The following is a 12,206-nucleotide window of genomic DNA, read 5'->3' as shown; positions in this document are numbered from 1 at the left end:
CAAAAGCATCAATTCTTTGGTGCTCAGCTTTCTTCACAGTCCAACTCTCGCATCCATACATGACCACTGGAAAAACCATAGCCTTGACTAGACTTCTGAATGTTGAGCTTTAAGCCAACTTTTTCACTCTCCTCTTTCACTTTCATCAAGAGGCTTTTTAGTTCCTCTTCCCTTTCTGCCATAAGGGTGGTATCATCTGCATATCTGAGGTTATTGATATTTCTCCCAGCAATCTTGATTCCAGCTTGTGCTTCTTCCAGCCCAGTGTTTCTCATGATGTATTCTGCATGTAAGTTAAATAAGCAGGGTGACAATATACAGCCTTGACGTACTCCTTTTCCTATTTGTAACCAGTCTGTTGTTCCATGTCCAGTTCTAACTGCTGCTTGAGAAACCTACATGCAGATCAGGAAGCAACAGTTAGAACTGGACATGGAACAACAGACAGGTAATTGGCATAGTTTGTTTCAATAACTTATCAGTTTTTCTGTAAATGTTAAGATGGTTCCTACTTCAATAGACAAAGTATTTTCTACCTTCTCAGTAACATGATCTTTAGCTAACATTATTTTTTTAAGTAAATTAAGTTATATGTTATAGTATAGGTTCAACATTAGAAATACAAAAATAAATAAATCCAGGCTTCCAAAGATTGGTGTCTTATAGCTAGATAACCATCAGAAATGTTAAGAATGATTATGCAACATCACGGGCCAAAATGGTTATTACTGAACTTTTTAACCTTTGAATATATAATAGGTAAAGTAATACTCATTACATGTTAATATTTATGTATTTATTGTCTGGTCTTTTACATCTTTAAGATTCATTTGTGATGTTTATAGGGTAAACTATACTTTCATGGTATTGCTCGTTGTTTGGTTGGGCTGTTGATTTTCTTCCTAGTGATAACTGTCATGTAATCATAACTCTTCTTGCAGCAACTTTAGTGATCCTCATCCCAGCCAGGTAATCCAGAAAAATCTCCCCATTTCCAGATCCTGAATTTAATCACACAAGCAGAGTCCCTTTTGCCATTAAGGAAGTATATACTTGGGTTCATGGGATGCATGAACATTGTACAACAGGCCAAGGAAAGAAAATTAGGCACAAGACTTAAAATACATTATCATTGAAATACAGCTCCAAGAGGACTAAAGTAAACGTAGGAGCACTTGAGGACAAAAAGGAGTAGTACGCTTGTACACAGACATATATGTATACAAAAAACATTTTTCCAATTAAGTAGGATATTGGAGGGAGAGACTATCACATTTGAGACCAAAATCAGGCCCTGAAAGATCAAGGGCAAAATATACAGTGGTAGAAATCCTGAAGGATATTAAAGAGACTGTAGGACAGATCTAGGAAACACATAATAAAAATCATAGGTATTCCACAGATGGAAGAAAGACAATAATTACATAATAGGAAATACTTCATCTGCGATTATAAAAGAACTCCATCTACAGACTGAGAGGGCTTGCTGAGATCCAGTCTGTATTGGTGAGAAAGGACACATACTTGGCATGTCCTGTAAACCTCCTGAAAGATAAGGACACAGAGAAAAATAACACAAGCACAGCGTGGAAAGTATAGATTCCTTACAAAGGGGGAAACAAACTAGTGTTTGGAGGTCTCTCATGCAATGTTGGGGCTTCCCTGGTGACTCAGAAGGTAAAGAATCTGCCTGTGATGCAGGAGACCTGGGTTGAATTCCTGGGGCAGGAAGCTCGCATGGAAAAGGGCATGGCAACCTACTCCAGTATTCCTGCCTAGAGAATCCCATGGACAGAGGAGCCTGACAAGCTACAGTCACTGGGGTTGCAGAGAGTCAGCACAACTGAGCGGCTAACACTTTTACTTTCTTTCATGCAGTGTTTTTTTTTTTTTTTTTAAATTTATTTATTTTTTAAATTTTATTTTATTTTTAAACTTTACATAATTGTATTAGTTTTGCCATATATCAAAATGAATCCGCCACAGGTATACATGTGTTCCCCATCCTGAGCCCTCCTCCCTCCTCCCTCCCCATACCATCTCTCTGGGTCATCCCAGTGCACTAGCCCCAAGCATCCAGTATTGTGCATCGAACCTGGACTGGCATCTCATGCAGTGTTGTAAGTGAGAGGAGCCTGAAATAATATCTACAAACACTGAAAACTGTCACCAGAGAATCCCAGTCAAGATATATGTGTCAGAGAGAAAGACTTTGTGACCATACAGGAAAACCATGGTGTATGTAACTCATTTGCCTATCGAGGAAAGTACTTGAGAAAAAGATCCCTAATTACATAAAGAATTATTCTGAATCAGAAACTTCAAGATGAGGGGGAAAAGAAAGCAAAGGGGATTGAAAAGAGCATCCCATTCTGTGTTTCCATGGGCATATGTGAATCATGGAAAATTAACCCTGGAGACAATGAACGATTACCCAGGAAAAAGTAACATGATTGTGGAATAGCGGCTTTACTAACAGAAGGACCTGCTCTCATTGAAGTTCTACGTGCTATACAACCCAGTGTAACACAGGAGTTTTGGGAAGGAGGCAGATGGATGGAGGAATAAATGCTTTCCAAACCCCTCATCAGCAGAAGGGTGTGGTGGAGAACACAGAGGGGCAGTAAGAGTGCTTAGAGAGCCTTCTTCTTTTGGGACAAGTGCAAGTTTGGACAAGAGAGAATTTTGGAGGCAGAAATAAATGGCATCTTGTTTTCAAATATGCTGAATCACGTGGCTCTTAATACATGGGCAGAGAAAAAGAAAATGACAATTAGCAGATACAGAAAAGTAGTAGTCTGGTGGTCCTGGTAGTCCAGTGGGCCATGAGATGGGGATTATAAAGGGGCATCAGAAAATGTTTATGGCATTGAATATGATATATCCACATCTTGATTGCAGTGATTGGTTTCAAAGTGCCTACGTATTAAATGACATCAGACTTATCAAGTTGGGTTCTTTAAGTTTGTGCAGTTTATTAGTGTCAATTATACCACAATAAAAAATGAGGAAAAAACTACATGTGGACATAACTTCTCTGCACTTAACATTTACTACTAATAAGAAAATAAAACTAATTATTACAACAAGCACAATATTCTGTATTGATTCTGACATGTAGGAAAATATCATCAAATAACATAGATTTAAGAAAACCAGCATGTCCTCTTGAAGGGGGCAGAGTGTGGCTGTAACAAAGCTTTATCTACAGATCATGTCAAACAGCTATGAAGTAGTTCTGGGACGTAGTCCTCTACCTATTGTTAGGCTTAACATCAAGTTCATCATATTGACATGGCAAAAGAATTACCTCTGCACTACATATGAGCCATAGTGTAAATAAAATCGGAAGAAAATTGGGCCATCAATAAGTGAATTCCTAAGAAGCTTCTTGAAAATTTTCTAGCATATGATAGGCATTCAGTGAATATTTTGAAATGGATAAAGGAAGTATGCTTGCACTGAAGCTTCATTTTATTTAGGATCAGAAGGGAAAAAAATAAGAACAACTTTCAGGAGACCAGAGAGAAACAATGCTACATGCCTAGCTAAATCCCCACCTAAGACTATGCGTTATAGCTAGATAACAGAGATATGTTAAATCAGAAAAAAGATATCGGAGACTGGGTTGTTTCATTTTAAGTGAAACATCCAAAAGTGAATGTAGTTTGAAAATTGCAGCCAAATCTACATAACTACTTGCTCTTAAGAATTCAGCTGTATTTGAATGTAGTTTTGCAAATTTCCTTGTAACTGCTATGGACCACATACAGGTTCTCATTTTTTTTCTGTATCAACATTTGTAGAGCATAGAATCACTTCTCAGCTTTCTAATACATAGCTCTCATTTCATTTTAAGATTTCAAATGAAAAGGAGAAAACTGCTGTTAAAAGCAAATTCTAGATTTTCACTCATTTTCTCAAGTATCTCCATGTTTCAAGGTGTACTTCAATATTCAATGATAATTCATTCATTTAAAATATTTATTGAGCCCCTATGAACAAACTGTGGAAAATTCTTAAAGAGATGGGACTATCAGACTATAATACCTGCCTCCTGAAAAATATGTATGCAGGCCAAGAAGCAACACTTAGAATTGGACATGGAACAACACACTGGTTCCAAATAGGAAAAGGAGTACATGAAGGCTGTATATTGTCACCCTGTTTATTTAGCTCATATGCAGAGTACATCATGCGAAATGCTGGGCTGAATGAAGCACAAGCTGGAATCAAGATTGCCAGGACAAATTTCAATAACCTCAGATATGCAGATAACACCACCCTTATGGCAGAAAGTAAAGAGGAACTAGAGAGCCTCTTGATGAAAGTGAAAGAGGAGAGTGAAGTATAGAACAGTCTTATGGACTCTGTGGGAGAGGGAGAGGGCGGGAAGATTTTGGAGAATGGCATTGAAACATGTAAAATATCATGTATGAAATGAGATGCCAGTCCAGGTTTGATGCACGATATTGGATGCTTGGGGCTAGTGCACTGGGACGACCAGAGGGATGGTATGGGGAGGGAGGAGGGAGGAGGGTTCAGGATGGGGAACACATGTATACCTGTGGCGGATTCATTTTGATATTTGGCAAAACTAATACAATTATGTAAAGCTTAAAAATAAAATAAAATTTAAAAAAATACTGAAAAAAAAAATAAAACTCAACATTCAAAAAACAAAGATCGTGACATCCAGTCCCATCACTTCATGGCAAATAGATGGGGAAACAATGAAAACAGTGACAGACTTTATTTTCCTGGGTTCCAAAATCACTGCAGATGGTGACTGCGGCCATGAAATTAAAAGACACTTGCTCCTTGGAAGAAAAGCTAAGACCAAACTAGTCAGCATACTGAAAAGCAGAGACAGCACTTGGCTGACCAAGGTCCATATTGTCAGAGCTATGGTTTTTCTGGTAATCATGTATGGATGTGAGAGTTGAACTATAAAAAAAGCTGAGTGCTGAAGAACTGATGCTTTTAATCTATGGTACTGGAGAAGACTCTTGAGAGTCCCTTGGACTGCGAGGTGATAAAACCAGTCAATTGTAAAGGAAATCAGTTCTGAATATTCATTGGAAGGACTGATGCTGAAGCTGAAACTCCAACACTTTGACCACATGATGCAAAACAACTGACTCATTGAAAAAAGACCTTGATGCTGGGAAATATTGAAGGCAGGAAAAGAAGGGGACAACAGAGGATGAGATGGTTGGATGGTGTCACTAACTCAATGGACGTGAGTTTGAGCAAGCTCCAGGAATTGGTGATGGACAGGGAAGCTGGCATGCTTCAGTCCATGGGGTCACAAAGAGTTGGACACGACTGAGTGACTGAACTGAACTGAACTGAGTAACAGTTTTGTCCTACATAATGAAGATAATAGTTACAAAGACATAGACTTTTCCCCATGGAGCTTACGATCTTCAAGGAAAAACTGAAAACTGTAAGACAGTACAGGGAGGGTAGTCAGGAAAGGTAAAGAAAGAGAGGATCAAAGACACTGTTTCAGAAAGTGTTATTTCCAGTCAGGATCTGAATGTCACCAACAAAGGAAGGAGATCAAGTTATTCAAGACAAGCATGTGACTGGCCAAGTAAAGCATATTTGAGGAACCGTCATAATTAAATGGTTCTTCCCAAGTGGCTCAGATGGCAAAGAATCTGCCTGCAGTACAGGAGACCCAGGTTCAACCCCAGAGTCAGGAACATCTCCTGGAATGTTCTTGGAGAAGGGAATTGCTACCCACTCCAGTATTCTTGCCTGGAGAATTCTATGGACAGAGGAGCCTTGCAGGCTACAGTCCACAGTGTCCCAAAAGAATTGGACACAAATGAATGAATAACACACTCATAATTAAATATGACTCATGCAAAAAGATGATTCTATTGCACAGAAATCCTTAATTTCAGTACATATTTTAAGTCTCAGAAATTGTTTAGAGTTTGTGTTCTACTCAGCAATACAGATTATGATAATTTCATTAGAATGACTACAGATGTTATAGATTCTAGGAAGATCTCTTTTGATTTAATATTAAATGTGTTACATGTGTTACATTTATCCAAATCCAATGCATAAAACTGAAAACATATTGGTATCTGACCTGAAATAAATTCAGTAGAACATCATGTTTGCAAGATCTTTATTTCCTAGTTATAAAATTATTTATGTAATAAGAAAAACATATGTTGTTACTTTGCCACAATTATCAACTTTCTCTAAGAAGTATTATAGTAGATGGCTATGTTCTTAAAAATATACAGTTATGGAATAATCATGGAATAAATTTCTAGGGAGCTTATTTGACTCTATAGCAAGCAACTCAAAGTATTTTATATTACAATAAGTGAAACTGCATTATTGGGCAGAATGTGAAATTTGTATGATTTTCTAAGAACATGAACATTCAAAGAGAGCTTATATGTGCAAGTGGACAATTTTAAATTATACTCCCATGCTTTCTTATTCTCCTCTCCTATAAAAACTATTATTGATACATTAGCAAACTTTTTAGAAAAGAAATTGATCATTTTCACTCATCTATTATTCATTCAGTAGTTCACTCTCAATATTCAGTAAAACCTCTTCTATACCTGAAACGCCCATATTTACATAGGTTTTCCATGAGGCAGACCTGAATCTTATTCAAAGCAATTATCAAAGTAATTATTCAAAGTAATTATCAAATTCAAAGTACTGATTCTTTAAAAAATTATTGAATATGGTAAATTATTTTGGCTATATTTCTAGGGAAGAATTATATATATGTATATATATAATTCATATATATATGTGAATTATCTCAAGGATGATGAATTATCTCAAGGAAAGCTGCTGAGGTTTGCAGCTTTCTCAGGTAGAATGTCCTCCCAGAAGAATGAAAATGCTACTAAGGATCTCATTTAGTTTATATTCCTTCATTTAAGTGTATTCTTTCATACACATATTCTTTCATTAGCAAGTGTATCAGGTTAAACTTCACAGGATAAAAGAAAATATATTTTAGTGTTATTTTATATTAGTAATAAGTATATACGAATAGAAAACTCATGAATATAAAAAGAAATAATTCAACATCTTCCAGAATAGCTCATCCTGATTTTTCCATTTCTGCTATAATTCAAATAGAGTTTGCCCCATAACTTTGCAGTGCATCTTAAGATAAAGTTATGGTTGTTAAGTACGTGAGAGTGTTGTTTCGCTAGATTGCTTACTAACTCATTAAGGAATTATTTTCTCAGTTTGGGGAACCAAACATCATTCCTGATGGGTCTTGCTGTTGGTGGTCCTGTTACGGTGGGAACACTGTAACACCAAAGCTTGGCTACTGGAAACTTTGGAAGACCTTTTTTGAGTTCCAGGATGCTCTTCCCCGCCCTGATGATAGTCATATTCCTGCTATGTAAACCGGGTCCAGCACACCTTCACGTACGGTAATACTGTAATATGCCTGGTGGTTCAATAATCCTAGCAACCCGCAGTGCTCACCAGCAGATGGCAAGCTTACAGTACGAAGGTATCATTGTTTTGTCTACAGACTAAACCCACTTCCCTTGGGAACTAGGGGAACACAAACCTACAGAAGGAGAAGCAACAGTTTTAAAACAAATTATGAGAAATAGTCAATACTCTTATTAAAGAACACACATGTTTAGAGAAAGCAGCACCTTATTTTGAACTTTGGTTCAGAACATATGCCACATCCAGGAGAACGGCTTAAGTCAGAGGATGTGGCTTCCCGGCTGGTGCCATAATATTGCCTTCCACAGACCTTTCAAAAATTCTATAATGCTAGTAGATTTGAGTGAAGTGGTAAGAGTTAAAGTCGGTGAATACTGTGAGTATAATTAATTGATTTTTATTTTTATAAAATGGTTCTTTGGTTGTAATAGTATTTTATATGATACCAATCATGTGAGTAAGGCATTTTATATGCATTATATATATATATATGTGTGTGTGTGTGTGTATATAGAAGGCATTATATATTTATACACACACACACACACACACACATAAAGTGTTGACATAGAAATTTCCACTAGGAAAAGAAAATGCACGTATAGAATATGTGTCTATTTCAATGAGGACAAGTTGCTGCCTCCTCAATGATGGACAGCCGAAACATGATTTCTTAGGACCCTTTCCCTCCACTGTATACACAGAGGTGTATACAGGAAGCTCAACATAGACATGTCCCGCTTGCAGATTAGGCAGCCAGAATACCTTCAGCCAAGGGCAGTTCATTTATATCACCCCTTCTGTCATGACTACATTGCACATGATCCTGGGAGGCCTGGAGAAATGGCTGATACACTTCCAAAGAAAAGATCATCTTTTCCTCCTGATTATTGAGAACCTCTTCTTCAGTGGACCTTTTGATGAACATGTAATTATACACAAAAGTCTTAACAATATCCCCATTCTTGAGTTTATTCATATATTCTTTCCTACATACCCTAGTTCCCAGTGCTCAGATCATACTCTTTTAAAATCTTTGTAATCTGGCAAACCTATGAGTGCAACTCATAAATTAGCATAGATTTATGTCTCTGGCTGTTTCTCCATCCTAGCAAAATAGATCAGTAGAGGCATTGCTCAAAATTATTATCACTAGTAGGATTTCTCTCAGGAAATTCCCAAGAACAGAGATAAAAGTGAAGAAAATGCACTATCATTAGAGATTTTAATACACTTCTCTAAATTATAATAAACAAACCAATAAAAAAAAGTTCTTTAATCTATAGAGGATTTGAGCCATTGCAACCCCTGGAGTGTAGCCTGCTGGGCTCCTCTGTCTATGGAATTCTCTAGGCAAGAATACTATAGTGGGTTGCCATTCTCTTCTCCGGGAGATCTTCCTGACCTGGGAATCAAACCCAGGTCTCCTGCATTGCAGGCAGATTCTTTACTATATGACCCACCAGGGAAGCCCAAATAATATAAGAAACCAACTCCTTCCCAGAAAAGTTCATTAATATGTAAAGGATTTGAACCTTATAATTAACCACTGGCCTAATTGATATTAAGAGATCATTATTTCCTAAAGCTGCAGAATATGCATTTTTTACAAATGCACATGTAATATTCACAAAAGTAGACAATATCTTGTTATGATAAAAAATTATCCAAAGTCCAGTCAATTAAATTCATGCAAGGTATACTATCAAAAACATATAGATTAAACTATAAATCAATAACAGAAAGATAACAAGAAAACCCCCAATATTTAGATTTAAACAACACATTTCATAACAAGTGTTATTAAAAACAGAAAATACAAAATGAATTATTAGAAAATATTTTGAACTCAGTAATAATGAAAATATATAAAAACTGCAGTGCAGTTAGAGATATTCATAGCTTTGTATACACATAACAGAAAAAATAAAACAATAATATAAGCTATCAGTTCAAGAAATGTAAAAAAAGAACAAAAATGAAACTCCAAATATGAAGGAAGAAATCAAGTGATATATCAGAAATTGATTATATAAAATGCAATGTAGGAAGCAGGACACATGAAAGTTAATGTAATATGATATCCTGGATGGGATCTTGGAACAGAAAACCAACCAAACAAAAACTAAGTAGACACTAAGGAAATTTGAATAAACCATCAATATTATGGTTAGGGAGCTTACCTGGTGGCTCAGATGGTGAAGAATCTGCCTGCAATGGAGGAGATCCAGATTCAGTCCCTGGATTGGGAAGATTCCCCTGGAGACAGGAAGGGCTACTCATTCCAGTATTCTTGCCTGGAGAATTCCATGGACAGAGGAGCCTGGCAAGCTACAGTCCATGGGGTTGCAAAGAGTTCAACATGACTGAGCAGCTTAAACACACAAGAAGAAAGGAACACCAGTATAGATATTGCAGTTAGCAAAAGTTTACAAATGATAATAACTTCAGGAGAATACATTTGAAAATCTAAATGGACAAATTTATTGAAAAGCAAAAAAAAAACAAACCTCAAAAAGAAGCTTCAGCTATCCAATCCGGGCCGGGGGCGACCCGGGCGTGGCGGCGCCGGGCGGCGCGGGCGGCGGCCTCCTGTTCGGCCGGGAGTCTGCACCGCCTCCGACGGCTCCCTTCAACCTGGCGGACATCAACGATGTGAGCCCCTCCGGCGGCTTTGTGGCCGAGCTCCTGCGGCCTGAATTGGACCCAGTGTACATTCCGCCGCAGCAGCCGCAGCCGCCAGGTGGCGGGCTGATGGGCAAGTTCGTGTTGAAGGCGTCGCTGAGTGCCCCTGGCAGCGAGTACGGCAGCCCGTCGGTCATCAGTGTTAGCAAAGGCAGCCCGGACGGCAGCCACCCGGTGGTGGTGGCGCCCTACAGCGGCGGGCCGCCACGCATGTGCCCCAAGATCAAGCAGGAGGCTGTCTCCTCGTGCACCGTCGGTCGGCCCCTAGAGGCCCACTTGGGCACTGGACCTCCTCTCAGCAATGGCCACCGGCCGCCTGCTCACGACTTTCCCTTGGGGCGGCAGCTCCCCAGCAGGACTACCCCGACCCTGGGTGCCGAGGAACTGCTGAGCAGCCGGGACTGTCATCCTGCCCTGCCGCTCCCCCCGGGCTTCCATCCCCACCCCGGGCCAAACTACCCTCCCTTCCTGCCCGACCAGATGCAGCCGCAGGTCCCACCGCTCCATTACCAAGAGCTCATGCCACCCGGTTCCTGCATGCCGGAGGAGCCCAAACCAAAGAGGGGAAGACGGTCGTGGCCCCGGAAAAGGACGGCCACTCACACTTGTGATTATGCAGGCTGCGGCAAAACCTACACGAAGAGTTCTCATCTCAAGGCACACCTGCGCACCCACACAGGTGAGAAACCTTACCACTGTGACTGGGATGGTTGTGGGTGGAAGTTTGCCCGCTCAGATGAACTGACCAGGCACTACCGCAAACACACCGGGCACCGCCCCTTCCAGTGCCAGAAGTGCGACCGGGCATTCTCGAGGTCGGACCACCTCGCCTTACACATGAAGAGGCACTTTTAAACCCCCAAACAGTGGATGTGACCCACACTGCCAGAAGAGAATTCAGTATTTTTTACCTTTCACACTCTCTTCCCGGTGAGGGGAGGAACCCAGCTGGAAAGCACTACAATCATGGTCAAGTTCCCAACAAGTCAACTTGTGAATGGATAATCAGGAGACACAAGGAAACCAAAAGACAAACTCAAGGAAAAAAACAAACAGATGGGGTCTGTGACTGGATCTTCTATCATTCCAATTCTAAATCCAACTTGAATATATATATTCCTGGACTTACAAAACGCCAAGGGGGTGACTGGAAGTTGTGGATATCAGGGTATAAATTAGATCTGAGAGTTGGGGGGGAGGGAAGACCAGAACCCCTTGAGAATTGTTTTGATGCAATATAAGCCTAAAGATCACCTTGTATTCTGTTTGCCTTCTAAAAGCCATTATGACGATCTTAGAAGAAGAGGAAGAAATTCAGGTACAGAAAATGGTGTTTAATAGCCTAAACGATGGTGCTTGGTAAGTCTTGGTTCTAAAGGTACCAAATGAGGCCAAAGTTCTCAAACTGCTGCATACTTTGACAAGGAAAATCTATTTTTGTCTTCCGATCTACATTTATGACCTAAGTCAGGTAAATACACCTGGTTTACTTTAATCTTTTTATGCAGACAGTCTGTTATGCACTGTGGTTTCAGATGTGCAATAATTTGTACAATGGTTTATTCCCAAGTATGCCTTAAGCAGAACAAATGTTTTTTTCTATATAGTTCCTTGCCTTAATAAATATGTAATATAAATTTAAGCAAACTTCTATTTTGTATATTTGTAAACTACAAAGTAAAAAAATGAACATTTTGTGGAGTTTGTATTTTGCATACTCAAGGTGAGAATTAAGTTTTAAATAAACCTATAATATTTTATCTGAAAAAAAAAAAAAAAAAAGAAATAAGAATTCTATATAGACTATATATATTTCAGAAATTGAATCTATAAATGTATAGATCTTATAAATTTTTCAAACATATAAAATGCTTAGTAGTTTCAGTGGGAATTCTTAACACTGATGAAATTAACATTAACCTTGTACAAATTTATTTGGAAACTAGAAACTAAGGAATCAATGTTCAGCTCATCTTATGAAGTTAAAATAACCTTTGTAGAAAACCTTACAAGGCCATTAAATGAGAAAGACATTATATGCAATTATAGACTCT

The 12,206-nt window shown here is 38.7% G+C and overlaps 1 protein-coding gene across 1 annotated transcript; it reads left to right on the top strand.

Moving 5' to 3' along the window:
* The first annotated feature begins 7,368 nt into the window (after window positions 1–7,368).
* Window positions 7,369–11,912, top strand: LOC133239763 (Krueppel-like factor 4). Its single transcript, XM_061404027.1, has 2 exons — window positions 7,369–7,439; window positions 9,987–11,912. Exons 1-2 carry the CDS (start codon window positions 7,369–7,371, stop codon window positions 11,005–11,007), a joined length of 1,092 nt encoding a protein of 363 aa, XP_061260011.1. The 3' UTR covers window positions 11,008–11,912.
* The last annotated feature ends 294 nt before the right edge of the window (window positions 11,913–12,206 follow it).

The sequence above is a fragment of the Bos javanicus genome, chromosome 27 (assembly GCF_032452875.1).
Source record: "Bos javanicus breed banteng chromosome 27, ARS-OSU_banteng_1.0, whole genome shotgun sequence".
NCBI classification, from domain to species: domain Eukaryota; kingdom Metazoa; phylum Chordata; class Mammalia; order Artiodactyla; family Bovidae; genus Bos; species Bos javanicus.
The sequence above is the reverse complement of the archived record's forward strand: the minus strand, read 5'-3'. Positions and strand labels throughout refer to the sequence as shown.

Bases quoted from the DNA above. Each gene is read 5' to 3' on its own strand.
- LOC133239763 (XM_061404027.1), top strand. From the start codon at position 7,369: ATGCTCTTCCCCGCCCTGATGATAGTCATATTCCTGCTATGTAAACCG. The intron at 7,440-9,986 runs GTAATACTGTAA...AACCTCAAAAAG, and splicing joins CCAGCACACCTTCACGTACG to AAGCTTCAGCTATCCAATCC.